This window comes from Nicotiana attenuata, chromosome 3 (assembly GCF_001879085.1).
Source record: "Nicotiana attenuata strain UT chromosome 3, NIATTr2, whole genome shotgun sequence".
Classification (NCBI taxonomy): domain Eukaryota; kingdom Viridiplantae; phylum Streptophyta; class Magnoliopsida; order Solanales; family Solanaceae; genus Nicotiana; species Nicotiana attenuata.
The window spans coordinates 7,609,755-7,622,417 of NC_031991.1; the positions used below are offsets into that span (position 1 = coordinate 7,609,755).

At 36.6% G+C, this 12,663-nt stretch overlaps 2 protein-coding genes across 2 annotated transcripts; both read right to left on the reverse strand.

Moving 5' to 3' along the window:
- Window positions 1,948-6,876, reverse strand: LOC109223268. The gene is made up of 3 exons (XM_019387507.1): window positions 6,352-6,876; window positions 4,349-4,393; window positions 1,948-2,276 (listed from the first exon to the last, which is right to left on the reverse strand). Exons 1-3 carry the CDS (start codon window positions 6,843-6,845, stop codon window positions 2,219-2,221), a joined length of 597 nt encoding a protein of 198 aa, XP_019243052.1. The 5' UTR covers window positions 6,846-6,876; the 3' UTR covers window positions 1,948-2,218.
- LOC109223267 (actin-75) lies at window positions 8,393-11,330 on the reverse strand. The gene is made up of 5 exons (XM_019387506.1): window positions 11,194-11,330; window positions 10,479-10,547; window positions 9,948-10,341; window positions 8,851-9,464; window positions 8,393-8,742 (listed from the first exon to the last, which is right to left on the reverse strand). The coding sequence occupies exons 2-5, from the start codon at window positions 10,536-10,538 to the stop codon at window positions 8,677-8,679; spliced, it is 1,134 nt and encodes a 377-aa protein (XP_019243051.1). The 5' UTR covers window positions 10,539-10,547; window positions 11,194-11,330; the 3' UTR covers window positions 8,393-8,676.

Sequence of the window (12,663 nt, forward strand, 5' to 3'; positions counted from 1 at the left end):
TTGTTAAACTTAAAGTCTTCCGCATTTCTTTAACTGTTGTTAGTATATTATATTGTTGAGGTTGAATAGCGAATGTTTAACGTATGGCTGGCCTAGCTCCGTTAGTAGGCGCCATCACGACGCCCGATGGTGGGAAAAATCCGGGTCGTGACATGTTAATTGCATGGGAGAGTGAAAAACATGTTTATTTGTGAGTAATTTTTCTTTAAATGTAGGGGGAGTATGATTGGTAATGTCGGGGGCTTAGGAGGGATTTGGGTAGTTTGTTGTTGTGAAGATAGTGATGGAGATGGGTTTTGCATCTCTTAGCAGTGAAGAAGAGAACAAATATCTTCCGCTTTGTCGATCTTTTTATTTTTCTTCAACATGAGTTTCATAGCATACAGAAAAAGCTCTTCTTTTTTTTTTTTTTTGTAAACTTGATCATTCCCTTTATTGTAAATTAAAATTTATTCCACTTTAGCATATTCATTTATAAAGATTTATATAAATATGTATGGATAGTATGTCCGTTTTTGGATAAACAAGATAAGCTCAATTTGCAAAATTAAAACTAAACCTTTTATTTCCATCATTGTAAATTAAAATTGATCTAACTTTAGCATATTCATTTCTAAGATCTTTAGGTTGCTATATTTAATTTGGTAAATGTAATAAACTTGAGCCCTTCAAAAATGCTTCAAAAGTTGTGAATGATGATGTCATCTAATAGAAATAATTATGCACAAAGATAAATCTAAAATGCTGATAATAATAACTTTCTTGCATTTTGCCCCTATAAGCTTTTTGCATTTGTTACTAAAAGCATATAATATTTAATATATGGGTGAACATTCCTTTGTGCAGGATTTTTATTATATACGAGTTTAAGTGTTTAATTTTGAAAAAATTGATAATACTGTAATATTTGTATAAGATTTTCATTGCATAGGTGATAAAATGCTGGATTTTAAAATACAAGGGGTCCATCTGTAATTGAATTTATCGGGATGCTTAGTGTAATTTACCTTGTATAATAACAATTTAGATTGGAACAAGACACTTTGACTAAGTCATGATATTAGAATATTGTTGAGCTTAGAATAAGTTAAAATATTTATATATAACTTTTGTATTTTGCGTAATGTGTATGTATGCATGCATGCATACATGCATGTGTGTGTGTGTTTTAGGATTCTTTATTTGTGCATCAAAGTACAATACAAATATAGTTCTTGACATCCAAACTGCTTGTAAACCTTGCTGCAAAAACAATTAAACTGTGGGGTTGCACATTGTTGAGCCTTGGCATTTTGGGCAAATAGCCACTAATAATTTGTGACTTTACTATTATAGTAGGCAAAATTTAGCTACATTAGTATTTACAGTTCAGTAATTTTAATAACGGGCAGCCCGGTGCACTAAGCTCCCGCTAAGCGCGGGTACAGGAAAGGGCTGGACCACAAGAGTCTATTGTACGCGGTCTTATCCTGCATTTTTGCAAGAGGCTGTTTCTACGGCTCGAACCCGTGATCTCCTGGTCACATGACAGCAACTTTACTTACGCCAAGGCTCCCTTCAGTTCAGATATTTTAATGAGATATAAATTTTAGAGAGGAAAAAAGATAATCAAACAGAAAAGAAACTCATTTGCCCAGACCAACAAAAAAGATGATTTCCCTCCTAACTTTCTCGAAAAGCAAATACGAGAAAGGAAACCCCTTTGCTATCAAATTCTTCTTCATTTTCCCTTCCTTTCTGCATTACCAGTTTACCACCATACTGTTACCTGATAACACCCTATCATCTATCACACCCAGTAAATTCCCACAAGTGAGATTTAGGGAAGATAAGATGTACGCAGCCTTACCCTTACCCTGGGAGGGCAGAGAGGCTGTTTCCGATAGACACTCGGCTAAAGAAAAGATGAAAAGAAGTTGTGCCAATGTTACCTGATAACAAAGAAAATACTGGTGTGCTAGTATTTCAATTTCCAATTTCCATTTCTCACACTTCACAATACAAGCATTAACATTTTTCTCTTATATCCTAAAGAATATTGGGTCTTATCTAACCAGGAGAGTGGAAGAAAAAATAGGAGTATATAAATAAAAGCCTGTCACATTTCTGCACAGAGAATATACAACCCTATCACAGCTTTAATCATATATATAAGAGCACCTGGAAATTTTGTAGGCTCAAATAAGAATCTAACCAAAATTAAGATCAAATGTACAACCTATGGTCCATCTTCACCATCTCTTATCAAATTACATATATCAGAGCATTCCACCAAACTGCAAGAAACAACATTTCGAAAGAAAGAGAAAAGAATTCAGTCAATTTTCTCTAGCAAAAATCAGTCAGTCAGAAAACTTTATATGGCTGGCAATCATATTCCTCATAAGATGTAGACATTCAAAGTTACAACCTAAAAAATTGAGTGATTTCCGGTGGATATTACATGCGGAGGCGGAGCCAGGATTTGAAGGTTATGGTACGGTGTTCTAATCCTTTTTAGTTACTGAGTTCTAAATTAATAATTAGTACATATCAATAAATTTTATAAGACAAATACAAATTTTGGACCAAAGCTATTGGTTCGGCCGAACCCATAGCTGATGGGCTAGCTCTGCCCCTAATTACATGGTGAACATCCTCGCTTGCAGTGATTGATGCATTTTTTGTTAAAGATTAGATTCGAGAGCTGTCAACAGTCCAATTTCTACAACGCTTCTACAGCAAAACGAGGAATCACATGCAAATGTGTCACTAAGCCATTGTTTCATTGGCTGAAGATTTGCGTGATACCATAAGCACATTCCTAATGCTCTAAAATGTAGCTCAATTCCAACATTTACATAAAATTTAGGTTCCCAATGACAAGGATCGAGCATTTCAGTTTTGAATGTGACCAATCTCATCTTAAAGCTTAAGCAGTAAGGGAGGATAATTATATTATGTCACAACACACCTTATCACGGGTAGGTCTGATTCTTTTTCATGGCCCAAATACGTGGAACTATTTTTTGAGGTGGCGAAGAGTGAACCTTTGCCTGCTCTGATACCGTTTCGAAGTGTATGACCATCTCATTTAATTACTTAAATTTTTACAAACTGAAAACTTTTAATTACTTAAATTTAATGTCTCAACGATGTAAGAATGAGACTAACTTTAATTTTTCTTGCTTTGTGATCTTTTGCTTTAGGAAGATTGAAGGATAGAAAAAGTAGGCCTGGTCTTAAAATTTGAAGACACGAGAAGAAAAGCAGATAGCCATCATTTCTCTTTATATTCCCTTGGTTTCGCTCTTTCTTTTTAATGATGTTAAGAAGATAATAGTAAATAAAACTAACTAGTCCTTGGTTTCACTTTTCTTCTTTCTCCTAATTATCTATTCTTCTCCAAATGAATAACTTCTTTAGTTACTTGCTATGGCTACTGATTATATCTTCCAGTGTAGTACGGATGCTGAAGAAATATGATTTTAGATAGGTACTGGAAATTAGAAGCATGGATGAAAGAGAAGTAAATACAGATTTTCATTCACCTTTTAGTACTTAAGATAGGAGAAACAAAGATTGAAGCACTTTAGCAGTCCATGCGAAACTTGTCAGAAACTTTTTTTATATGAACTTGTAGGTTTAGCAATAAAACCAGAGAATTTCAAGAAGAGCGCAGCTAATTTTAGTTTTTTTTGCATCTTCTGTTGCAACAACAACATGATGCAGCCTGTACTTTTACTTTAGGGAAGTTGAAGGATAGAAAACGTAGGCTTGGTCTTAAAAGCTAAAGCCAGAAGAAAAAACGATGGATCTTTTCTGTTTATATCTCTTTCATGGTTTAACTTTTCTATTTTCCTTATTTTCGAAAACTTCCTCTTTATTTGCCTAATTTGGCCTCTGATTGTACTTTCAGTGGAATAAGAATGCTGAAGATATACGATTGGTGGACGCTGGAATGGATGATTAGATGAAGAGAAGTGAACACTTATATCTATTCACTTGTTGTAAGTAAGACAGGAGAAATAAATATTGAGGTAGCTTTCAGTAGTACGTGTAAAACTAGTCAGCGCGAAGAGGAAAAGACCTGGTTAATGCTTGAACATATTTTCTTTTTTAACTAGACAAGACATTATCTTATATTTCTTATACTATAGACCAAGCTAAGAATAGTAAAAGTTGTAATAGGTGCACATACAAACTTGCGACATACAGTAACGTGTTCAGCATTGCATATTTTAACAAGAGTTTGGCAAGTGACGAGCAGCATCAGTGAGTAGAGCAGGAGAAGAAATATAATGGAATAGATGGAGGCTTAACAAAAATGACATATACGGACTGATAAATTTGAAGGAAAAACAATTACCAGTATTGGCGACTGCGAAACCCTTGCTTAAACACCACCAGAGGCCTGTAGACAAACAAGCGTAGAAGTAAACCTCTCAAAATGACTTCATCAAACAGTCATCTCTCAATTAATTCTACAGGAAAATATCTCTTATGTCACGTTCATTTTTTCCTTTCCCTTTTATCTCTTTTTTATTTTTTATTTTTGATGGAAGGGGGCAGGTTGACGGAAGAAGGAATATGGTATTTTTTTAACTAGGTTATCATCTATCAATAATAAAGTAAAGTAGAAATAATATACCACGGAAATAGGCATTTAATTAGCCTTTCAGTTACCTGCTTATGTTGTCCTGCAAGCATTTCATGATTATAAGGAGGCAGGAAAGAAAAAGGAACTTCAGAAGATCAAAATAATCAACTAAATGAAGTTCAATGACATACTATTAACCAAAATACACCTTCCATGTAAACTTCACTTCCATTTTTAGAGGTTGAAAGTGTATTCAGATATGAGTAACTGATATCTTTTTATCCTTCTACAGAAGACATGCTTCACCAATAGTCAACAATGACATAAGTACAACAGTACAACTAAGGAGCTGTATCATATTTAAAGGAAGCAATGTCAAACATGATAGAAGTGCGAGATCTATCTCATGCTTTCTATCTGGTTTTCTCAGAGTATCAGTCTCACGATTTCCTGCAACTAAGTTTTAACATATATTAAGGAACCTCCCCAAGTTTGTGTAATGAAATGGCTGCGAAGCTGATTTCTTGCTTTTTGAAGCTTTAAACTTGACACATTTCTAAATTCAAATCTAGCAGTAAATTAATGAATTATATAGACCACACTTGCTAGGATTGAAGGTATAACTGAATTCTCTTCCCCCCCCCCCCCCCCCCCTCCTCTCACCTTCCTTACCCTTGTTATGTCTCAATTTCTGTCAACCAGACTGCATATCTAATTTTTAGTCGTTGTAGCAGGCTTTATCCGACAACCCTCCCTATGGTTAAGCACAAACACTTGCAAATGAATTTGTAAGAAAAGGAGTTCATAATTGAGGTTAGACTCTATAACTAAAACTTCCTTATTCCAGCTTGGTGACAGGTTAAAGCAATATCAGAAGCTCACCAGCACTGAACTTAACAAACACTTCGAAATTGATGGAGATACTGAACTGGAGAACAAAAAGGGGTATCAAAACCACACTGGGGAATGGCTGTACTTGGCAGAGAAAAGGCTAGATAAATCATTTTTTCTATAGACATTAGATCAATTTATGTATGCTCCAAAGAAGTCTCATATTGAGGCAACACCTCGAGTATTGAGATTCATAAAGAACTACTAGGTTTGGGCTTATTAATGAGCAGCCAGGTGTCAAAGAGCTTACTATATATTGTGTTGCAAACTCGGCTTCATGTGCGGTTACAAGAAGGCCAATGACAGGATATTTTGTAAAATTAAAAGATTCAATAATATCTTAAAAGTCAAAGAAGCAAGAAATTGCATCTGAAACTGAATATAGAAGTACGGCAATAGAAATTGCAGAGTTGGTTGGGATTAGTAGATTGTAGTGAAGGTAGAATTACCAATTGACCATTATTGTGATAACAAGGCTGCACTACAAGGAGCAAATGCCATATATCTTTTATGGAAAAAGATTCAACAAGGTTTAATCGAAGCAAATTACATTGCTACTGGTTAACAAGGTAACAAATGGCGGATTATTTGACTAAAACCCAATCGGCTGCAAGATCACTTATAATCCAAGTTTGGGATGGTTAATATTTTTCATCAAACAACATGATGGAGATTATCAAAACATCAGGTTGGGTGTGTTGATTGAGTTGTACCTATATGCTGATTCAACTTGTACATAGTTAGATTAGGCAAGCTAATGCCTAATAGAATAATAAATCGAACTAATTAAATCGGTGGTTAGCTTTTTGTATATAAGGAGAACAGCTCAAGTATATAAATTAGCAATGTAGATATTAATTACAAGTAAAATATAATACTACCTTCTAACGTTGAGAGGACCTTCACCAGGAGATCCAAGGCCACCACGAATACAAGTATTGACACATTTAACAGTACAAGTCTCAGCTTGCCTTGACTTAGGTCGTTGAATCCTCGCCTTTTTACAATCTTTCTGACCCTCAACGCATTCTCCAGATAGCGTTTGCGGTACATTCGAAAAAGTCTCTCCATTTATCTCCTGTTGTGTTAGCTGCTCCGCCGCTTCCGCCCCGTTCACCGCCATTATCATTGCACATGCTGCAGCTGCCGCCAGTATTGCCGCAGTTATTATTGGCTTCTGCACTCGCATAGCAGAAAAAAGGCATGTCCGTTTATCCTGACAAATATCATCGCCAGTGACAGTACCTGTGGCAGTTGCTGCTTGCAGTCGTTTGGGACCGCTGCTGTAGGCATAGCCATAGCTGAGTCTGACCGTACAGTCTGGATAATCTACTGGAAATCTATAGAGGGATGAACACAAGCAAGAAGTTCCCATTTGTCAGAATCCCATTTTTTGCAATTCCAATTCCATTTTGTGGAAAGACCTCTACTTTTGAATTTGGAAAGTTTACCCACCTCAAGTTTCATTTTATACACTTTGCTCCCCCTCTTCCCACTCCGTGACACTTCGGCCTCATTCAAGTTTTCATTTTCAACTGGCAGATTAATCTATTTTGGTAAAGATGGAATCTAAAATGTGTAAAAGCCTTAGGGTCAAGTAAAAGGATTTACGATATAAATATTCCCACCAAAACAAATATAAAACGGAAAAGGTCCAAAAGTGTCCATATCGTATCCAATTTATTGTAATGCTATTGGCTCATAAAAGGTTAAATTGTTATTTTTCATCCCAAATTTGCCCCAGCCTCTAACGGTCTACCATAGTGGCTAGAGGAGGCTTTTAATCAATGGAAAAAGGATCAAATTTACCTCTAGACTTAACGAAATGGTTTAATTATGGTATCTGTTAATCGTTGGAGACAAATGAGGTCCTGCCATTAGCAAAAGAGTTCAAATAGTTGATGAGTTGACCTAGCTTTTGAAAGATCAAGTTGGATAGATAGCTGCTTAAGCTGCATTAGCCTTAGAACAGGCCAAACACCTAAAGCATATGGAAAGCCAGTGTGTTTCCATCTGCAAGGAAACCCAAGGCTTACAGGAGAAAATCTTGGCATTGTCGAAGCAAGCAACTCTACAAGTAGGCAGTGTTGCCAAAAGCGAAAAGCTCTAAAACGCGTTTCAGGTTGATTGAGTACGGGCTTTAGTAAAAAAAAGGCGCAACTAAGGAAACGAATAAATATATATATATAATTCAAGAAAAGAGAAACAAATTCACTTATTTGCTGATGATATTTGTTGTTTAGTACCTCCAGACCCCACGGCGTGAGATAATACTGGGTATGTTGTTGTTATTGTATTTGTTGTTTAGTACCACTCAGTTCAAAATAGGACTCACGGGCATTGAGGCGCACGCCTAACGCCTTAGTGCCTTGCCTACACTGAAACGCAGCTTAAGCGAGGGGAAGCGCCATCTTTGAACTTTTCTGAGCTTCAGAGTTTAAGCGGGCCTTAAATGAGCCTTTGACAACACTAAGAAGCAACTCCCAAGCCTTAAATGAGCCTTTGACAACACTAAGAAGCAACTCCCAACCGAAAGTATCAGTACCGAGCTGCACCTACAGACAATAGACGCCTAGCCCAAATAACTTATGAGAACTGAGGTGTGCCACTACCCCGGGAAATAAACTGACAAAATTCATGGTCCATGTACACAATCTCAAGGGCTAGAGTTCACACATAAAGAAGAGCTTCAAAAGATGAATTACTTGTCCGAGACTCTGAGTTCACAGATAAGAAGGGTTTCACTAATTGAATTACTTGAGCCCCATAGTGTTGTCTCTTAGGTGGTATTTTTTGCTCCATATAGAGTACAAGACCTGAATTAATGACTTGCCTTCAAATCTGAATGATATGGATTTCTCCTAAATAAAATTCGGATAAGCAAAGGCTGGGAAATAGCAGGTCTCAGTTCCCCGACAAAGATTAAAAACCATCAAATATAATAGAACTTCTTTGAACAATAAAAAGATCACTTCAAGTACTGAGTTGGAACAATTTATTACATTCGTCCTCTTAAGATGTTACTATATTAGGAACAAAGAGAAAAATGAGGACATGGAAATACGACAACATCATCATTGACAATGAAACAAAACTAGAGACCAGAACACAGTCCACAACCAATAACTATCTAAAAGCTGCTATCCAAAAACAAATCAAAAAGAACATAGGAATAGCTATCAGAGAGACAGATAATCTTTATCTCATTAGAAGCACTTCCTATGCACGATTGAGGGGCCAGACTCATCGAACTCTGCCTTAGCAATCCACATCTACATTTCAAAGAAGACAAATCATCACTAACATAATGACCAATGGGTAAACTAATCGAAAACTAAAGCAGCTTCTGGTATAGTATAACATTGAATAAAAACGCTTACCTGCTGGAAGGTACTGAGGGATGCCAAGATGGAACCTCCAATCCAAACACTATACTTCCTTTCAGGGGGAGCCACCACCTTAATCTTCATGCTGCTAGGTGCTAAGGCGGTGATTTCCTTGCTCATTCTGTCAGCAATACCAGGAAACATAGTGGATCCGCCACTAAGTACGATATTCCCGTAGAGATCCTTCCTGATATCCACATCACACTTCATTATAGAATTGTATGTTGTCTCGTGGATACCAGCAGCTTCCATGCCGATGGTGGAAGGCTGGAACAACACCTCTGGGCATCGGAAACGCTCTGCTCCAATGGTAATCACTTGGCCATCTGGCAATTCAAAGTTCTTCTCAACAGTACTGCTTGACTTAACCATATCCAACTCCTGTTCAAAATCAAGAGCAATGTATGCTAGCTTCTCCTTCATGTCCCTAACAATTTCCTTCTCAGCACTGGTGGTGAATGAGTATCCACGTTCGGTGAGGATTTTTGCCAAATGCTCTGTGAGGTCACGGCCAGCAAGGTCAAGACGTAGGATCGCATGCGGAAGTGCATAACCTTCATAGATAGGAACTGTGTGGCTAACACCATCTCCGGAATCCAAAACAATACCTACAAGAAACCACACAGATTTCAGGCAGTCAAGAATCGTGAATGATCCTCAATGTATTACTATATCTTAACAGTCTGCACAATTTGAATAACTGAACCACCCCAAGTCACGTCTTCTTACTATCTTGCCTGGATTTGATTTATGTTAATACATACCATACTATTTGTTCAATAACCTAGATCAATCAATCCTCAACTGTAACAAAGTAAAATTCATTCCGTAAATTTCCCCATCGTTTCCAACACTTCTCCATCCATACACACAGTTATCATTTATCAATAATAAATAATGACAATCACAATCATCTGATTTTGAACAAAAATCGTCAATACAGGGGTCATTGTAAGCCATATACTAACTCCCACATAAGTGATGATACCATTATCCATGAGATCAATTGCTAGTTTGAATGGATATTTTATTACAGATAAACTGAATGCGATCAACATCAAAAAAGAAAGTGCAGAATGTGAATATCTTACCAGTAGTACGACCACTAGCATATAAAGACAGAACAGCTTGAATTGCAACATACATTGCAGGGCAATTGAAGGTTTCGAACATTATTTGAGTCATTTTCTCACGATTGGCCTTTGGATTGAGAGGTGCTTCAGTAAGCAGAACAGGATGCTCTTCTGGAGCAACTCGAAGCTCATTGTAGAAGGTGTGGTGCCAAATCTTCTCCATGTCATCCCAGTTATTCACTATACCATGTTCAATAGGATACTTCAACGACAGAATACCACGTTTTGACTGGGCTTCGTCCCCAACGTAGGCATCCTTCTGTCCCATCCCAACCATCACTCCAGTGTGACGAGGACGCCCAACAATGCTGGGAAAAACAGCCCTTGGGGCATCATCTCCAGCAAAACCAGCCTATGAACCACAATAACTACAGATGAGAATGGAATTGTCGAACCATTCATTGCTTCGATTTCAAATAAAAGATAAACAACTAGGATAAATGAGGACATTGAAAGCAAAATGATAACAATTGATAGTCAACTCATTACCTTGACCATACCGGTTCCATTATCACAAACAAGTGGTTGAATGTCATCAACGTCTGCCATTTCTTACAACTGTTAAGAGAATTAACAAGTTAGCAACAAATTCTACCCCAAAGGCAATAATATCATTGACATTACATAATCAGATTTTCAGGAAACATATTCCAAAAATTGCGCATAACTCAACTAAATGATTTCGAATGACATTCCTCACTCAAGCATTATTGATCAATGCATATCACATTAAAAATGAAAAAAATAAAGAAAATCAATCTCATTAATCCAGTGCACTAAGCTCCCGATATCAGGATCTGGGGAAGGGCCGGACCACAAGAGTCAATTGTACGCAGCCTACATTTCCGCAAGAGACTATTTCCACGGCAAACCCGTAACCTCCTGGTCACACGGCAGCAACCTTACCACTTACGCCAAGACCTCCCTTCCAAAATCAATCCCATTAACCAATTAATGCAAAATCAATATGTGTTATATTACGTAAATAAGGATGGGAAATGGACAAACGAATGCATAACACAGAGGACCCTTAATTTTTTAATACGTAATATAAATGGTCCACAGTTCAGCGAGCAATTACGTACGATCGATACATGCACTAGCTGATTTTCAGCTCTCCATCAGTAATAGAATGAATAGGAAAGGGAAACCTTATGCAATGAACAAGACGTAAAAATTAGACTGAAAAGATCATTATTCTCACCTTTGTTCCTAGAATTTGCGTACGAGTGAAAGAGAGAAGAACAAAACAATACTGCTTCTGAGTCTGAGGAGGAGGAAATGAAGAAAAAGAACTATGAAAACGGCAATTTCGGATCTCGGGGATTATGCGTTGCGCTATACGTGTATAGAAGTGCACATATAAGGGTAAAAGGTTGGGGGAAATACAAACGGACAGAGATACATACGCATATATTCGGGACTCCATTGATTTTCCTATTAATTCTACCTAAATTTTCTAAAAGAAAAAGGTTTAAATAATTAGCTGTAATACTTAGAATTGTTCAATTTTTTTTTTTTTTTTTATATTTTTAACATTTGCAAATATTTCTATTTTTCATTGCCATTAATAAAGTTCCAATGTGAAATAGCTAGTGGACTTAGCACATATACTAAGTCAGGATTTAGAGTTTATGGGTTTGGGGTTTAAAACTTATTCAATTATAATTTTTTAAGACAAATACATAGTCTTGACCAAAGTGACCAGGTTCAGCCCAACACGTAGTCGATGGGCTAGCTCCGCCCCTCGCTTTTCATGTCCGACTTATTCAAAAAAGAAAATTCAAATTTACTTCTTAACTTTATTAATTATGCTTTAAAATTACCATCAAGTTGGCGCTTCGTTAGAATCATTGGCGGAGGTAATATTAAAACAAAAATTTAACGATGGCCTAAGTTAGTTAGTTTCAAATGATACAAGGACAAATTTGATTCTTTAAGATTGTTTATTTTCACGTAATTGATGTCTAAATATGAATTATTCAATCCTCAACCTATTAAATGCGTTTTTATTTTTATTTTTAGGATCACTTTGTCACGACCCAATTTAGGATCGTGACCGGCGCTCAGGAGCTAGTGCTCCCAAGTAAGCCTCATCGGTATTTTACAGAAAATTGGACAGAGTTTCCCCTGTTTTTGGACTATCCAAAATAAACCTGTCTTAGAAATCAACAACACAACCAACCTATATCGACCAAACAAACTATAATCCCCATTCACGAAATATTTCCAACACAATAATACTAATTTCATCTTCAATTATACGATAGAAAAGTCTAATACGAATCACAAGTCTATATTAACAAAAGAATACTTACGACACTCATAAAAATGACTATGGAGCGACTCTAAGAGTTTCAAGAAAGAGACTATAACGAATAAATAATAATCTTTGCCCACACGAATAAATGCGGGGCTCACCAGGAACTGCCAACTCGTGTACTCTAATTAACGGAATCATTGCCTGCGTCTACTGTTGTCTCTGTAAAAATAATAGCGGGGAGTGAGTCGCTAGCTCAGTGAGTAATAATATTTAACCACAACCAGTTTTAATAGGGGACAAGTCAGAAAACATGCTTGTATAATAATTACAAAATAAAATGCCCCTTTTAAAACGGTAATAATAATCAGTCCCATCATGTGTTTCCTGTAACAAAATCAATTTACAAATTCA